This window comes from Heptranchias perlo, chromosome 7, assembly GCF_035084215.1.
Source record: "Heptranchias perlo isolate sHepPer1 chromosome 7, sHepPer1.hap1, whole genome shotgun sequence".
NCBI classification, from domain to species: domain Eukaryota; kingdom Metazoa; phylum Chordata; class Chondrichthyes; order Hexanchiformes; family Hexanchidae; genus Heptranchias; species Heptranchias perlo.
Window position 1 is genome coordinate 72,474,011 of NC_090331.1, and position 17,438 is coordinate 72,491,448.

Consider the following 17,438-nt stretch of genomic DNA (forward strand, 5'->3'; position numbering starts at 1 on the left):
ATTTTGAAAATGACCCTTTTATTCCGACTCTTTGTTTTCTGTTCGCTAGCCAGTCTTCTATCCATGCCAGTAAATTTCCCCCAGCTCCATGAGCTCCTATCTTGTGCAGTACTCTTTGATGTGGCACCTTATCGAATGCCTTTAGGAAATCCAAATATACTGCATCCATTGGTTCACCTTTATCCACCCTGCCCGTTACTTCCTCAAAGAACTCCAATAAATTTGTCAGACATGATTTCCCCTTCATAAAACCATGTTGACTCTCCTTGATTGTATTATGAGTCTCCAAATGTCCTGCTGTTACTTCCTTAATCATGGATTCTCGCATTTTCCCAATGACAGATGTTAGGCTAAGTGGTCTGTAGTTACCTGCTTTCGATCTCACTCCCTTCTTGAATAGGGGTGTTACATTTGCGGTTTTCCAATCCGCTGCAACCTTCCCAGAATCTAGTGAATTCTGGAAGATGACAACCAATGCATCCACTATCTCTGCAGCCACTTCCTTTAAGACCCTTGGATGCAAGCCATAAGGTCCAGGGGACTTGTCAGCCTTTAGACCCATTAGTTTCCCTAGTACTTTTTCTCTCGTGATAGTGATTGTTTTTAGATCCTCCCCCCATTTTGCCCCTTGATTTTCTACAATTATTGTAATGTTATTAGTGTCTTCTACTCTGAAGACAGATACAAACTATCTGTTCAATTCCTCTGCCATTTCCTTGTTTTCCATTATTATTTCCCCAGTCTCATCCTCTAAGGGACCAATGTTTACTTTAGCTACCCTCTTCCTTTTTATATACTTGTCGAAGCTTATTTTTTTCAGCAGACCTGCAATCAGAGAAAACTGCAGTGTGACGTCGCAGGTGAGGCAGGTAAGTGATTGGTAGTGACTGTGGGCTAAGTTTTGAGTTAACATATAGCATATAACTAAATTTTAAAAACTAAACTTAATTGAATTAATCTAATAAATTAAACAAGGAAAATAATTTGTTTAACTCTAAATTAATGAAATAAATAAAATAATGGGAGAACAAGAGATGTGTTCCTGCTGCAATATGTGGGAGCTTATGGACCTTTTTGTCCAGGGTAATGACATCTGCAGTAAGTGTCTGCTGATCGAGGAACTTCGGCCTCGAGTTGAGGAGCTGGAGTTCGAGCTGCGGATGTTGCGAGACATCAGGGAGGGAGAAAGCGACCTGGACCTTTTGCTCCAGGAGGCAGTCACACCCCTTAGATTAGATACTTTAGAACTGACACATGGTCAGGGACAGGAGGGTGTGACTGTGAGTGAGGCAGGTTCGGGGGTCCAGGAGGTCGTATTGCAGGATCCTCAGTCCCTGCGCTTGTCCAATGGATTTGAGGTTCTTGCAACCCATGTGGACAAGCGTGGGACTGCGTGCAGGATGAGCAAACTGACCACGGCATCATGTTGCACAAAGCCGTTCAAGTGGGGGGAGTAAAAAGGAAGGTGGTTGCAGTAGGCGACAGTATAGTTAGGAGGATAGACACTGTTCTCTGCAGCCAGGAGCATGAGTCCCGAAGTCTATGTTGCCAACCCGGTGCCAGGGTTAAGGTTATCTCCTACGGGCTGGAGAAGAACTTGGAGTGGGAGGGGGAGGACCTTGTTGTCGTGGTCAATATTGGTGCCAATGACATTGGTTGGACTAAGAAAAAGGTTCTACTGAGAGAGTTTGAGCAGCTGGGGACTAAATTAAAAAGCAGAACTACAAAGGTAATAATCTCTGGATTGTTACCTGAGCCACGAGCAAATTGGCATAAGGTCAATAAGATCAGAGGGATGAATGCGTGGCTCAAAGATTGGTGTGGGAGAAGTGAGTTTCGATTCATGGGGCACTGGCACCAGTACTGGGGAAAGAGAGAGCTGTTCCGTTGGGTCAGACTACACCTGAACCATGCTGGGACCAGAGTTCTATCAAATCAAATAACTAGGGAGGTAGATAGGGCTTTAAACTAAATAAGGGGCGGAGGAAGGGTCCCGCTGGAGAGAAATCTAGAATGTCAAAGAGAAAAGACAAGGAAGCAGTGCAGGAAAGTGATTGGGGTAAGGATAACCAGATTGTGTCAGGAAGGGACAGACCGTACAAACAAAAGAGTGCACTAACAAATAGAGTCCGGGAAAGAAAAATGGTAATAAGACTAATGGGGCTAGAGTACATAAAAATGTAAAGATGTCTAAAAATGTTAAAAAGACAAATCCAAAGGCACTGTATCTGAATGCACGAAGCATTCGTAATAAAGTAGATGAATTAACAGCACAAATAGATGTAAACGGATATGATATAATTGCAATTACAGAGACTTGGCTGCAGGGTAACCAAGGCTGGAAGCTTAATATCCAAGGGTATTCGATATTTAGGAAGGACAGGCAAAAAGGAAAAGGAGGTGGGATGGCATTGTTAGTAAAGGATGAAATCAGAGCAATAGTGAGAAAGGATAATGGCTCAGAAAATCAAGATGTAGAATCAGTCTGGGTGGAGTTATGAAGCAACAAGGGGCAGAAAACACTGGTGGGAGTAGTCTATAGGCCTCCAAACAGTAATAGTAATGTAGGGCATCAAACAGGAAATTAGAGGCGCATGTAACGAGGGTACTCGAGTAATCATGGGTGACTTTAATCTACATACAGACTGGCCAAACCAAATGAATTCCTGGAGTGTGTACGAGATGATTTTTTCGACCAGTACATTGAGGAGCCAACCAGGGAACAGGCTATCCTAGATTGGGTATTGTGCAATGAGAAGGGATTAATAAATAATCTTGTTGTGCGGGTCCTTAGGGGAAGAGTGACCTTAACATTATAGAAGTCTTCATTAAGATGGAAAGTGAAGTAGTCCAATCTGAAACTGGGGTCCTAAATCTAAAGAAAGGAAACTATGAAGGTATGAGGAGTGAGTTGGCTCTGATAGATTGGGAAGCTTCATTAAAAGGCATGATGGTGGATAGGCAATGGCTCACATTTAAGGAACGAATGCATGAATTGCAACAATTATACATTCCTTTCTGGTGCAAAAACACAAAAGGAAAAGCGGCCCAACCATGGCTAACAATAGAAATTAAAGATAGTGCTAGATCCAATGAGGAGTCATATAAAGTTGCCAGAAAAAGCAGCAAGCCTGAGGATTGGGAGCAGTTCAGAATTCAGCAAATAAGGGACAAGGGATTGATTAAGAGGGGAAAAATAGAGTACGAGAGTGAACTTGCAATGAACATGAAAGTGGACTGTACAAGCTTCTACAAGTATGTAAAAAGAAAAAGATTAGTGAAGGCAAAGGGAGGTCCCTTACAGTCAGAAACGGGAGAATTTATAATGGGGAACAGGGAAATGGCAGAGCAATTAAACAAATACTTTGGTTCTGTCTTCACAGAAGACGACACAGAAAACTTCCCAGAAATGCTCGAGGACCAAAGGATGAGTGAGAAGGAGGAATTAAAGGAAATTAGTATTCGTAAAAACATAGTGCTGGGGAAATTAATGGGACTGAAAGTCGATAAATCCCCAGGGCCGAATAAACTGCATTACAGAGCACTAAAAGAGGTAGCCATGGAAATAGTGGATGCATTCGTTGTCATCGTCCTAAATTCTATAGATTATGGAACAGTTCCTGCAGATTGGAGGATGGCAAATGGAAACCCACTATTTCAAAAAGAAGGGAGAGAGAAATCAGGGAACGACAGATCGGTAAGCCTAACATCAATAGCAGGGAAATTGCTAGAGTCTTTGATGAAGGATGTGTTAATAGGACCCTTAGAAAAAATCAACGGAATTAGACAAAGTCAACGTGGATTTATGAAAGGGAAAGCATTTTTGACAAACCTACAAGAGTTTTTTGAGGATGAAACTGGTCGAATAGATAAGGGAGAACCAGTGGATGTGGTTTATTTGGATTTTCAGAAGGCCTTTGCTAAAGTCCCACATAAGAGGTTAGTGGGCAAAATTAAAGCACAGGGAATTGGTTGTAATATACTGGCATGGATTGAAAATTGGTTAACAGACAGGAAAGAGAGTCGGAATAAATGGGTCTTTTTCGGGGTGGCAGGCAGTGACTAGTGGGGTACCTCAGGGATCAGTGCTCGGGCCCCAGATATTCACAATATATATCAATGATTTGGATGAGGGAAGCAAATATAATATTTCCAAGTTTGCTGACGACACAAAACTCGGTGGGATTGTCAGTTGTGAGGAGGATGCAAAGAGGCTTCAAGGCAATTTAAACAAGTTGAGCGAGTGGGCAAAGTATAATGTGGAAAAATGTGAAGTTATCCACTTCGGAAGGAAAAACAGAAAGGCAGAGTATTATTTCAATGGTGATAGATTGGGAAATGGTTGATGTACAAAGGAACCTGGGTGTCCTTGTACACCAGTCACTGAAAGCAAACATGCAGTTGCAGCAAGCAGTTAGGAAGGCAAATGGTATGTTGGCCTTCATTGCAAGAGGATTTAAATACAGGAGCAAGGATGTCTTACTGCAGTTATACAGGGCCTTGATGAGACCACACCTAGAGTATAGTGTGCAGTTTTGGTCTCCTTACTTAAGAAAGGATCTGCTTGCCATGGAGGGAGTGCAGCGAAAGTTCACCAGACTGATTCCTGGGATGGCAGAACTGTCATATGAGGAGAGATTGGGTCGACTCGGCCTGTATTCACTCGAGTTTAGAGTGAGAGCGGATCTCATTGAAACGTATAAAATTCTGACAGGGCTAGACAGACTGGATGCAGGGAGGATGTTTCCCCTGGCTGTGGGATCCAGAACGAGGGGTCACAGTCTCAGGATACGGGGTAGGACATTTAGGACTGAGATGAGGAGAAATTTCTTCACTCAGAGAGTGGTGAACCTGTGGAATTCTCTACGACAGAAGACTGTGCAGGCCAAGTCACTGAATATATTTAAGAAGGAGCGAGATAGATTTCTAGATGCAAAAGGCATCAAGGGGTATGGAGAGAGAGCGGGAATATGGTATTGAAGTAGAGGATCAGCCATGATCATATTGAATGGCAGAGCAGGCTCGAACGACCGAATGGCCTACTCCTGCTCCTTTTTCTATGTTTCTATGTTAACCGACTTACATTGAGAACCATGAGCGTGTGTACAGTTACAGCATTGAATCAAATGAGATTTTTCATGTACACCTGAGCAATATATCCACTTCTTCACTGAAAGTGGTGAACATTGGAAATGGATTTCAATATAATATTGTTTTCTGATGTGATTTTCAATGTTTGTACTTTAAAAAGCAGTTACATTCTCTTGGAGTTGAGGACGAGAGTGAAGCTGGACTAAATGCTGTGGATATTTTTACTTTAAAAGTGCCTGATTCTTATTCCAGGTTTCCTTTAGTCAACTGAGATGATATAGAAATGAGAACCTTGGATATCATTCATGGGACAAGCAGCCCTCATTCATAGTGACTTACATTTTGATGCTCACTTTCATGAAGTCCGTGCATTGTATTGTCAGTCTCATGGACAACGTTCATTCTTAAATCTGCATTTACTGAATTGAAATCAATTCATTAGCTGAGATCAAAGAGGTACAATACTCGGCATGAGACACCAGCCTGAGATTTCCATGAGATTTCTCTGTGATTTCCACCATTATCCAAATTTAAATGACAAACTTGTTTGTTAAGTAGAGGAGATTTTATTAATCTTAAGACCATTTCAGAGAGACAAAATCATGTTTCTCAAGAACAATCTAGAAGTCCCTCATGCTCCTGAATGATCCGATAGTTGATCTGTAGCCACCCCAGTCACTGAATCTCCTGTATTCACCGGGTCTCATGAAGTACTGTCGGCCTCTGTAGTTGGGATGTTCATAGAAGGTCCAGTAACCGTCCATCACATGGCAGGAGTGAATGTCACGGTAGCGGAAACAATCGTAGACAGATGGACAGTCATCCATGAATTCCATCATCTGTCCTCCAAAGTCAGGCCTCTCGTAAATCCTCATTCTGTAGTTTCCACCTCTGTACTGTAATATAAAAAGATCATATTAGTGAAGAAACTATAAATGTTCAGTGTCTAGAAAGACAGCCTCCTGGTGAGAAGGGAGCTTAAGAAAGGTTGCAGATGATGTTTCTGAAAAGCAAGAGACCGTTCAGTGACATCTATTGAAGCAGCAGATTCTCTCCTAACTGAAGTCACCAAGCAGCTCTTGTGTAAATGATAAGATAAGATGCCTAAGTTCTGAGTCTCCCTGTAGGTGGTGTTTTTACATTCCAAACTTCCAATCAAACAATTAGGCATTCAATTCTAATTGGTGAATTATTGTGAACTAATTCATCCAATTATATTCCCGTTTTTTATTGAAACTTTAGACTGTTGTACAGATCACATGTTACCCAGTTTTTTTTATATTGGTTCATAGATATAGGCATCGTTGGCAAGGCCAGCATTTATTAACAATCCCTAATTGCCCTTGAGAAGGTAGTGGTGAGCCGCCTTCTCAAAACGCTGCAATCCGTGTGGTGAAGGTTCTCTCACAGTGCTGTTATGAATGTGACTTGCCACTGAACAGCCCCAACCTGGATGTTGTCCAGTCCTTGCTGCATGTGGGCTCGGACTGCATCATTATCTGAGGGGTTGCAAATGGAACTGAACACTGTGCAATCATCAGCGAACATACCCATTTCTGACCTTATGATGGAGGGAAGGTCACTGATGAAGCAGTTGAAGATGGTTGGGCCCACGACACTGCCCTGAGGAACTCATGCAACAATGACCTGGGGCTGAGATGATAAGCCTCCAACAACCACTACCATCTTCTTTTGTGCCAGGCATGACTCCAGCCACTGCAGAGTTTTCCCCTGATTCCCATTGACTTCAATTTTACTCGGGCTCCTTGGTGCCACGCTCGGTTAAATGCTGCCTTGATGTCAAGGGCCATCATCACCTCTGGAATTCAGCTCTTTTAAGTTTGCATAATTATGCTCTTAAGAACCAAGCTGTGTATCTTTATTATTATAAGAAATATCAGGTCATTTAGATATAATATGCACAAAGCTTTACAACGTGTGAAAAAAGCTGAAGTGTTTTCCCAGTTGACATTGACAAACTCAATTGCTCAGCAAGTTGTCATTAACTTGTCCTCAATCTGGGTAAAATATACAAACCATCAAAGGTAACTTACATATGGGTAGGTGCGACATGACCCGATGCTGTCATTGAATCCCATCCAGCGCTGGTAGTCAGGATATTCTCCTCTGCTCAGAACATACTGGTATCCCATGTAATTGGGTCTCTCATATAGTACCCACCAGTCACTCTCAACACGGATGGAGTTGCAGCGGCTGAAGTAAGAGGACAGGTCAGCATAGTCAGTACTGCACTCGTAGTGCCGACCCTGGAAGTTCCTGTCTTCATAAAAGATGATCTGTGGAAAGATGTAGATTTGCAAATTAATATTTTCTCAAACTAGGAGATTGAAGAGTTATAATACAAAGTATAAAATCTGAGTTCTCCTTGCCTTTCCCATTTTGAGCTCACAGTTAGATTAGTAACTGACTGAATGTTTCACTGCTTCACACAGCTTGGTATTTATATGCTGGGCAGAAAGGCCTCTCTGGGCTGCATCTTTGTTATTCTAATGATTCAGGATTGAAAATCAGCAAAAAGCAACAAAGCACATGTTGCATTCATTGTAGAAAAACACCTGAAAGATGCCTGATGTGTCATTTATTCTTTCCTCTTTGCCTTCCTGTCATTTTAATTGTTGCTAAACAAAGCAGTTCTGGAACAATCTCAGATCCAAAGTGACCCAGGTCTCTTTCAAATGGTTTGGTGTAACTGCCTGGTTCTGCTCCCAAACTGGCCGAGATAAAGACAAACGTATCCAGAGCATGTTCCTTCGTTTATTGCCTTGTACACATCTGATTGATGTATAATTGCGAGTGAGTTTAGTTTCCAGATTGCGCCACTGCCCCCTCCCAAAAACCTTCATACAATGATATCACAGCCAGCACCAATCTGATGACATTATTACCTTCATGTGCAGCCATATTAATACAAACATACGAATTAAGAGCAGGATTAGGCCATTCGGCCTCTCGAGCCTGCTCTGCCATTTGATAAGATCATGGCTGATCTGATTGTGACCTCAACACTAATTTCCTGTCTACCTACTATAACCTTTGACACCCTTGATCATCAGGAATCCATCCAACTCAGCCTTAAAAATATTCAATGACCCTGCCTCCACCGCTCTCTGAGGAAGGGAGTCCCACAGACTCATGACCCTCTGCGAGATAAAAATTCTCCTCATCTCTGTCTTAAATGAGAGACCCCTTGTCTTTAAACTGTGGCCCTTAGATCGAGTCTCTCTCCCAAGGGGATACATCCTCTCAGCTTCTACCCCTTCTGCTCCCCTCAGGATCTTACATGTTTCAATAAGACCACCTCTCATTCTTCTATACTCCAGTCTATACAGGCCCAACTTGTCCAACCTTTCCTCATAAGATAACCCCCTCATCCCAGGAATCTGTTGAGTGAACCTTCTCTGAACCGCCACTAAAGCAATTATGTCCTTTCTTAAATAAGGAGACCAAAACTGCACACGATATTCTAGATGTGGTCTGTAAGGGGTTTATTTTTTTACTGTTTCTCGGGCTTATAATAGGTCAGCCAGTTATGTTTTCCTGAGCTGCCCTGCCCGCAGTGCGGTTGCGAATCGCTTACCCCTTCCTGATTCTGAGCTGAGTACTTATCGAGTGGTAACAAAGACAGACAAACAGACCAGTGGATTGGTACAAGGAAAAACCAATGTTTATTAATAAGAAAAAAAAACTAAAACTACAAGGTAAACAGTATAACATAGAAGATAAAGAAATCGCTATGGATGTAATAGAGTCTTACACTTATCGGGTTGAAAGAAAACGGACACATCGAGGGAAAATTCTAAAATCACAAGTTTAGCAATATCCCCTTTAACCCCCAACCTTACACCTATGCTAAGCTGTCTTGTGGCAGCCAGAAAATTAATGCTCACCGGTGAAAACAGATGAAAAGGCCTGGCCCCTGTGCCTGCTGTTGCCGTCGACATGTGGTTGCGAGTTTTACTGAATGGCCTTCCTTCTTAGTTGCGAGCAGGCAGCAGGATGGGGCCAAGAGGCGAAGAGAGAAGCTAAAGAGAGATACTGGGCAGCCCCAGTTATACCCTCTTGGTAACAGGTTTTTTTTTCATACCTTATCAGCTTGCTTCATTGTTTGATTTAAGCACGAAACGTAAGATAAAGGACCCCATCTCTGGCCCATTAACATTAATGGCCATTTCCTGTATCAATCTGTTCGCTAACTGCTTTACCATTGTTCCGAATGTACCTTGATGGTTCACCTTTTGTCCTGCGATCACTTCCTGCTCGAATTTTGATGTGTTGGCCGGCCATGTTGATAGCTTGCCTCAGGGCGAGAATGCAGCTGCATTGTTTAAAGAAACCTGTCTGAGACACGAAGCCTGCCGAGTTGTTGAGAATGCAATTTCAAATCTGCCAGTCCTCGGCCATGTGTCTGACTGCAGCCATTTTGAGAGACCTTGGATTTTTTAAAACAGTCACACCAGGGTTTCTTTAATAACTCCAATAAATCTTCGGGGTGGGGGGAACATGTGAAATTTTGCGAATCCCTTCAGGTCTCACCAATGCCCTGTACAACTGTAGCAAAACATCTCTACTTTTATATTCCATTCCCCTTGCAATAAATGACAATATTCCATTTGCCTTCCTGATCACTTGCTGCACCTGCATACTCACTTTGAGATTCATGTCTTTGGACACCCAGATCCCTCTGCACCTCAGAGTTCTGCAATCTCTCTCCATTTAAATAATATACTGCTTTTCTATTCCTCCTGCCAAAGTGGACAAGTTCACCTTTTCCCACATATTGTGGGTGGTGTTTTTAACACAAATTACAGATCATACTTTGTATATTTGGTTTACACAGTGTCTTGAAAAGAAACTTACTGTCTACTTTTTTATTTTAACGTTCAGGACAACAAATAGGAAAATTCAAATAAGTAAGAGAACAATAGAAAGTTAAGATGTGGAAAACAACGTCAGAGATTGAAAGTAGCTTTCAGCTTTGTTTGTCCCGACGGCAAAGTGTTAAAGACCAGATAGGTCTCCTTAGAGATAACTTGGAAAAAAGGATGTGAGATCACTATAATTTCCCAGAGATCACTGTGCTTTTCCATAGATCACTGTACTTTCCGAGATAACATTATGCTTCTGCATTGACCGTTTTAATCTTGATGGGATCATTCGACTTTCCCAGAGAACACAATACTTTCCCAGAGAACACTGTATTTTTCCAGAGATCGCTGTGAACTCCCAGAGATCACTATACTCTCCCAGAGATGGCTGTAGTTTCCCAGAGAACACTGTAATTTCCCACTGCCTTTTCCTGTTAATTGAGGAGTGATCCAGTTCGATTTTGAGCTCCCTCAAAGCAGCGCAACTTGGGTTGGGAACAAGGTTGTGCAGAGGATTGTAGCTGTGATACTTTGGCCCCAAACCTTTGCTGGATTTGACCCATAAATCTTGAAGCTTTTATAAGGAGGGGAAAGTAGACCAATGATTAAAAACAGATAAGAAACATTTATCATTGATCATTGTTAATGTCACTGACCCGAGGAATGTCACTTCCACACAGAATATCAATTATGTCTTTTAATAAAAATATTATTGAGGGTGCATTCCAAAAAGGAACCAGTTGCAGAGTTGTGATTGATTTGGTAAATCGTGCAAATGTGCACCTTACCTGACTGAGTGCAATAACAGAACCTCCTGTGATTCATAAATTTGTATTTTATCAAACGAGCAACCTTTGTACTCGGGGTAGTTTAGAAGCAGCACTGTCAGTTACATCACTACATTTTTAAAATAAATCGTGGAACAAACAAAATACTGAGGGTGGAATTGACTTTCTGCACCTGATAAGTTAAAATAAAGAATACATGAAGTGAAATTCGTTATATAGATTTTTAATATAGTAAAATGTTAATGCACTACAGACTCATGATGTGACCAATTGTATATATTCTGCTGTGTGTTAAACCATGTTCTATGTATTAACAGCAATAAGTGGTTTCTGAAAACATACGAGCATACAAAAATGAAGGGTAGGAAAAGGCCAGCAGGTCCATCAAGCCTGCCCCACATGCATGATGGCTGGAGCATCACAACTGGACCTATCCAACTCCCCAAAGCCATGTTGTCTCCTGCTATCTCCATCAATCCACTGTGAGACCACAACTTGTCCTTCACAGTGGAGAAGAGCTCAGTGATCCAAACCTTCTCATTATTTTCACTGCCTGCTCTCTCATGTTTCAGGGCTGGTCTCCCAGGCGATGTCGGAGCAGAGTGCACTTCAATCAAATCGACTCTCCATTAGAAGTGTCATTTTACTGACTGCAAGATAGCCAGGATTTCGTGAAAAATCCTTCTCACAGTCCATCCAATAAGTACACTGGAAATATTCTTCCTACTGAGTTTTGAGTTGTACAACCGACTTACATTGAGAACCACGAGCGTGTGTACAGTTACAGCATTGAATCAAATGTGTTTGTTGCATTTCCACAATGAGCAATATATCCACTTCTTCACTGAATGTGCTGAACATTGGAAATGGATTTCACGATAATTTTGTTTTCTGATGTGATCTTCAATGTTTTTACTTTAAAAAGGAGTTACATTCTCTTGGAGTTGAGGACGAGAGTGAAGCTGGACAAAATGCTGTGGATATTTTCACTTTAAAAATGCCTGATTTTTATTCCAGGTTTCCTTTAGTCAACTGAGATGATATAGAAATGAGAACCTTGGATTTCATTCATGGGACATGCAGCCCTCATTCACAGTGACTTACATTTTGATGCTCACTTTCATGAAGTCCATGCATTGTATTGTCAATATCATGGACAACGTTCATTCCTAAATCTGCATTTACTGAATTGAAATAAATTCATTACCTGAGATCAAAGAATAAAATAATCGGCCTGAGTCCCCGGCCTTGGATTTCCGTGAGATTTCTCTGTGATTTCCACTATATTCCAAAAGTAAGTGACAAACTCGGTTGTTAAGTAGGGGAGATTTTATTAATCTTAAGACCATTTCAGAGAGACAAAATCATGTTTTTCAAGAACAATCTAGAAGTCCCTCATGCGCCTGAAAGATCCGATAGTTGAGCTGTAGCCACCCCAGTCACTGAATCTCCTGTATTCACCGGGTCTCATGAAGTGCTGTCGGCCTCTGTAGTTGGGATGTTCATAGAAGGTCCAGTAACCGTCCATCACATGGCAGGAGTGAATGTCACGGGAGCGGAAACGATCGTAGACAGATGGACAGTCATCTGTGAATTCCATCATTAGTCCTCCAAAGTCAGGCCTCTCGTAAATCCTCATTCTGTAGTTTCCACCACTGTACTGTAATATAAATAAGATCATATTAGTGAAGAAACTATAAATGTTCAGTGTCTAGTAAGACTGCCTCCTTGTGAGAAGGGAGTATAGTAAGGGTGACAGATGATGTTTCTGAAAAGCAAGAGACCGTTCAGTGACATCTATTGAAGCAGCAGATTCTCTGCTCACTGAAGTCACCAAGCAGCTCATGTGTGAATGATAAGATAAGATGCCTAAGTTCTGAGACTCGCTGTAGGTGGTATTTTTACATTCCAAACTTCCAATCGAACAATTAGGCTTTAAGTTCTAATTGGTTAATTATTGTGAAATAATTCATCCAATTATATTCCTGTATTTTATTGAAACTTTGGACTGGTGCACAGATCATGGGCATCATTTTGACTCCCAGCCGGGAATTGGGCGGGGGGCTCAAATTGCGGAAAGAAAACCCAGAAGTACGGCTTCCCTGGACATCCTCACGATATTGACGTAAGGACGTCTTTTTTTGTTGGTTTGCCGTCCGACTGACTCGCCTGATTGACAGGCTGGTGTCAGTCAGATGGGAAAACAGCCAGGGAGAGGATGTGTTCAGGTAAGTCTTCAGGTAAGTCTTTATTTGTATGGGTGGAGGGGAATATAAGGGACAGTTTTGGCACAGGGGGCATTCGAGCACAGGAGCATGGGGGCACAGCATCATGGGGCACAGGGGCACGGGGACTCAGGGGCCATGGGTTGGAATGAGGCATGGGTTGGCACATGGACGTGGGTTGGCATGGTGCATGCATTGGCAAGGGGGCAAGGGTTGGCAGGGGACGCCTGAGGGCAGTCAGTCATGGGCGGGAGGGATCGGGGGTCAGTCACAGACATCCACGAACTTTGGAGGGGTCAGGGGTCATCCTGGGCGTCCGTGATTGTTGGGGGCAGGATCGTGGTTGGGGGTTGGGGGTCTGCGATCGTTGAGGGTGAGTGGAGATCGGGGGAAGGGATTCCTGACTGTGGGGAAGGGTCGGGATTCGGGGGCACGTGTCCGCTATCATTGGGAGACGGGTCGGGATCATCGCGGGGGTTCAGTGATCATTGGGGGTTCGCTGCAGGTAGGCTGGTTGGGCCTGGGGGAAGCACTCCTGCTCCTCCGAACCCACAAGCTGTGTCAGAAAGGCACCTATCTGTTAGTCTCGGACCTCCTAGCCTCCTTTCAAGTGGCATAAAAGAGAAGCCCGGAAATCCCAGCCCCTCGGGGTTGAAATCGGAAACTGTGGAAAATTGGAGGCCTGCAGTGTCAATGAAAGGTTTTAAAATCTGACCAGCCTCCTGGGAGTGGCTTGGCCACCCAGCCCCTCATCCCACCCCGGTAAAAAGGTGGAATGGGGGTGGGTTAGGGGTGGGTCTGAAATGGTTGAGATTTTGAATGCCCCCACCGCTCCCAACCCACCCGTTTTTCATTACTAAAAGCGTGCCCGATATGTCACCTAGTCTTTTAAGTTTGGATAATTAAACTGTTCATACCCAAGCTGTGTATCTTCACTATCACTACAAATATCAGGTCATTTCGATATACAAAGCCTTAATACAAGTGAAAACAGCTGAAGTGTTTTCCCAGTTGACATTGACAAACTCAATTGCTCAGCAAGTTGTCATTAATTTGTCCTCAATCTGGGTAAAATATAAAAATCATAAAAGGTAACTTACGTATGGGTATGTGCGACATGACCTGATGTTGTCATTGAATCCCATCCAGCGCTGGTAGTCAGGATATTCTCCTCTGCTCAGAACATACTGATATCCCATGTAATTGGGTCTCTCATACACCACCCACCAGTCACTCTCAACACGGATGGAGTTGCAGCGGCTGAAGTCAGAGGACAGGTCAGCACAGTCAGTACTGCACTCGTAGTGCCGACCCTGGAAGTTCCTGTCTTCATAAAAGATGATCTGTGGAAAGATATAGATTTGCAAGTTAATAATTTCTAAAAATTAGGAGATTGAATAATTATAATAAAAAGGATAAAATCTGAGTTCTCCTTGCCTTTCCCATTTTGAGCTCACAGTTAGATTAGTAACTGACTGAATGTTTCACTGCTTCACACAGCTTGGTATTTATATGCTGGGCAGAAAGGCCACTCTATTCTATATCTTTGTTATTCTAATGATTCAGGATTGAAACTCAGCAAAAATCATCAAAGCACATGTTGCATTCATTGTAGAAAAACACCTGAAAGATGCCTGATGTGTCATTTATTCTTTCCCCTTGGCCTTCCTGTCATTTTAATTGTTGTTTGAACAAAGCACTTCTGGGACAATCACAGATACAAGTCACTCAGGTCTGTTTCAAATAGTTTGGTGTAACCGCCTGGTTCTGCTCCCAAACTGGCAATGAAGACAGAGATATCCAGAGCATGTCGATTCGGTTATTGCCTTGTACACATCTGGTTGATGTATAATTACGAGTGAGTTTAGTTTCCAGATTGCACCACTGCCCCCTCTCCAAATCCTTCATTCAATGATATCACGGCCGGCATCAATCTGATGACATTATTGCCTTCATGTGCAACCATATTGTGGGTGGTGTTTATTAACACAAATTACAGATCATACTTTGTATATTTGGTTTACACAGTGTCTTGAAAAGAAACTTACTGTCTACTTTTTTGTTTTTAAGTTAGGGACAACTAATAGGAATATTCAAATAAGTAAGAGAACGATGGAAATTTAAGATGTGGAAACCAACGTCAGAGATTGAAAGGAGCTTTCAGCTTTCTGTGTCCTGAAGGCAAAGTGTTAAAGACCGGAGCGGTCTCCTTAGAGATAACTTGGAAAAAAGGATGTGAGATCATTGCACTTTCCCAGATATCACTGTGCTTTTCCATAGATCACTGTACTTTCCGAGATAACATTATGCTTCTGCATTGACCGTTTTAATCTTGATGGGATCATTCGACTTTCCCAGAGAACACAATACTTTCCCAGAGAACACTGTATTTTTCCAGAGATCGCTGTGAACTCCCAGAGATCACTATACTCTCCCAGAGATGGCTGTAGTTTCCCAGAGAACACTGTAATTTCCCACTGCCTTTTCCTGTTAATTGAGGAGTGATCCAGTTCGATTTTGAGCTCCCTCAAAGCAGCGCAACTTGGGTTGGGAACAAGGTTGTGCAGAGGATTGTAGCTGTGATACTTTGGCCCCAAACCTTTGCTGGATTTGACCCATAAATCTTGAAGCTTTTATAAGGAGGGGAAAGTAGACCAATGATTAAAAACAGATAAGAAACATTTATCATTGATCATTGTTAATGTCACTGACCCGAGGAAGACTCTCAGCCTCCGGCAGCAGGCAGCGAAAGGTTGCCTGTCCCCAGCTCAGACTTGGGAAGGGAGGAGCCACAGGGGAAAAGTCCCCAGCCAGCGAGGACTGCGACCCACAGCAAGGGTCCGCTCGCCAGGGTAGCCCCACCAACAGCACTTCCTAGGAGGTCCCCTCGGACACCCCAGCCTAGGAAGGCATGGTCGCCGGCTCCCCAGTTTAAAAGGGCTACCTCCCGCGTTAAAGTTAAGTCGAAAGACAAAGGTCCTCAGCCAGCAGTCGCGGGCTGTGAGGGACCAGAAGTAAAGGTCAGTACAGCCAAGCCGCAGGAAGCAGCCTGCAGCAGTCCTGACAGAATTTGAGCTGGCCGCTCGGAGACGGGCGGCGGATGTATATAACTTTAGCAGTTAAGTTTGTAGTTTTAAGTTAAGATGTATAGGTTTATTATAAGGTGTGGAACCGTAATGTAATTTTAAGATGGAACCGTTCCAGTGTTGTCTACGTGAGCCGAGGTCGAGGGACCCGCTCACACTTCACCCAAGCCAGGCAGCCTATAGGGAGCCCGGCCAGATGTTTTTATCTCTCACAGGGAATGTTCGGAGGAGTGATCCTGCTCGCCCTGTCTGGACTGAGCCTCGCGAGAAGGGGCGACACAGAGGACCATCAAATCTTCGGATGAGCCCTCTTAAAGGGGATGTTAAATTTTATCAGTTTGATTTTTCAGACGGTGACAGAACCAGACTAAACACCCACGAGCTTTTGGACGGGATTGGGAGACAAAGAAGGGGTGTTTTTAACGATGTCTTAACTGGTTTTAACACGGGGTCTCCTGTCATCAACAGCTTAGATGACATCGAGCTGCAGACCCAGATTAATGGTTTAAAAACTCAATTAAAGAAAATATTAATCGATGCGAATAAGGTGGTGGGTTCGGAACTGCACGAAGATCAGGCCATGACTCTCCTCTTAAAGGAGATCATAGCGGAGCTGGAAAAGCATGCAGAGACGGTGAATGTGCTCATTAGGGAGGGTCGGAATGCGTCAGACCAGGCGGCGCAGAATGAAGTGTGCGTGCTGTATAGGGCATGGTTGCTGGGCTAGGCCCGCAGCAATCTGGAGGATTTAAAGCAAGGTTTAGACCCCTCCTGGTAGAGCAACAAACACCTCGCAGCCCTCCACCCTTTTGAGAATACATTAAGTCCGTGCCAGCTCCGCTTAGCTTCTGAGGCCTACCCAGTCCCAGTGGACTGTGGGCGTTCCAACCACACCATCATAGGGATAGTTGTAAGGATGCCAGTCATGGGCGGGACGGCCCGACCCGCGCCGGTGTACAGGGTGGAGAACATTGGTGTCATTCAGGGGGGTGCACACGTTCGTTTCACAGCGGTCCCGCCCTCCGTCATAAAGTGGGAGCATGGTATGACTGGTACTGACCTCTCGGGGTGCCAGAGCCGGGGATCACACATAATCCTGTGTCCCCAGCACTTGAACGCCTATTCAAAACCGCAGTGCGGGTTCAGAGCTGCTGACGCGAAGCCTATAAACTGCACCATGGAAGCCATGGCACAAGGCCATGTTCCCCCACAGGTGGTGTATATAGGAGGTGGGACATATTGTATCACCACAGCAGCGTCTCACTACCAGCATGGTCAGCACAGCTGGTGTGCGGTGAGTGACAGCAGTTTCTGCTTTAAACCCGAGGCAGAAGTTCAAGTGGCACAGATACGAATTGTCCC

General features: G+C 43.6%; 2 protein-coding genes across 2 annotated transcripts; both read right to left on the minus strand.

Moving 5' to 3' along the window:
* Positions 1-5,711: 5,711 nt before the first annotated feature.
* On the minus strand, positions 5,712-11,932 carry LOC137324027 (gamma-crystallin S-1-like). Its single transcript, XM_067988196.1, has 3 exons — positions 11,870-11,932; positions 7,146-7,388; positions 5,712-5,987 (listed from the first exon to the last, which is right to left on the minus strand). Exons 1-3 carry the CDS (start codon positions 11,930-11,932, stop codon positions 5,712-5,714), a joined length of 582 nt encoding a protein of 193 aa, XP_067844297.1.
* Positions 11,933-12,149: 217 nt separating this feature from the next.
* Positions 12,150-17,105, minus strand: LOC137323354 (gamma-crystallin S-1-like). The gene is made up of 3 exons (XM_067986837.1): positions 17,085-17,105; positions 14,091-14,333; positions 12,150-12,425 (listed from the first exon to the last, which is right to left on the minus strand). The coding sequence occupies exons 1-3, from the start codon at positions 17,103-17,105 to the stop codon at positions 12,150-12,152; spliced, it is 540 nt and encodes a 179-aa protein (XP_067842938.1).
* Positions 17,106-17,438: the final 333 nt, after the last annotated feature.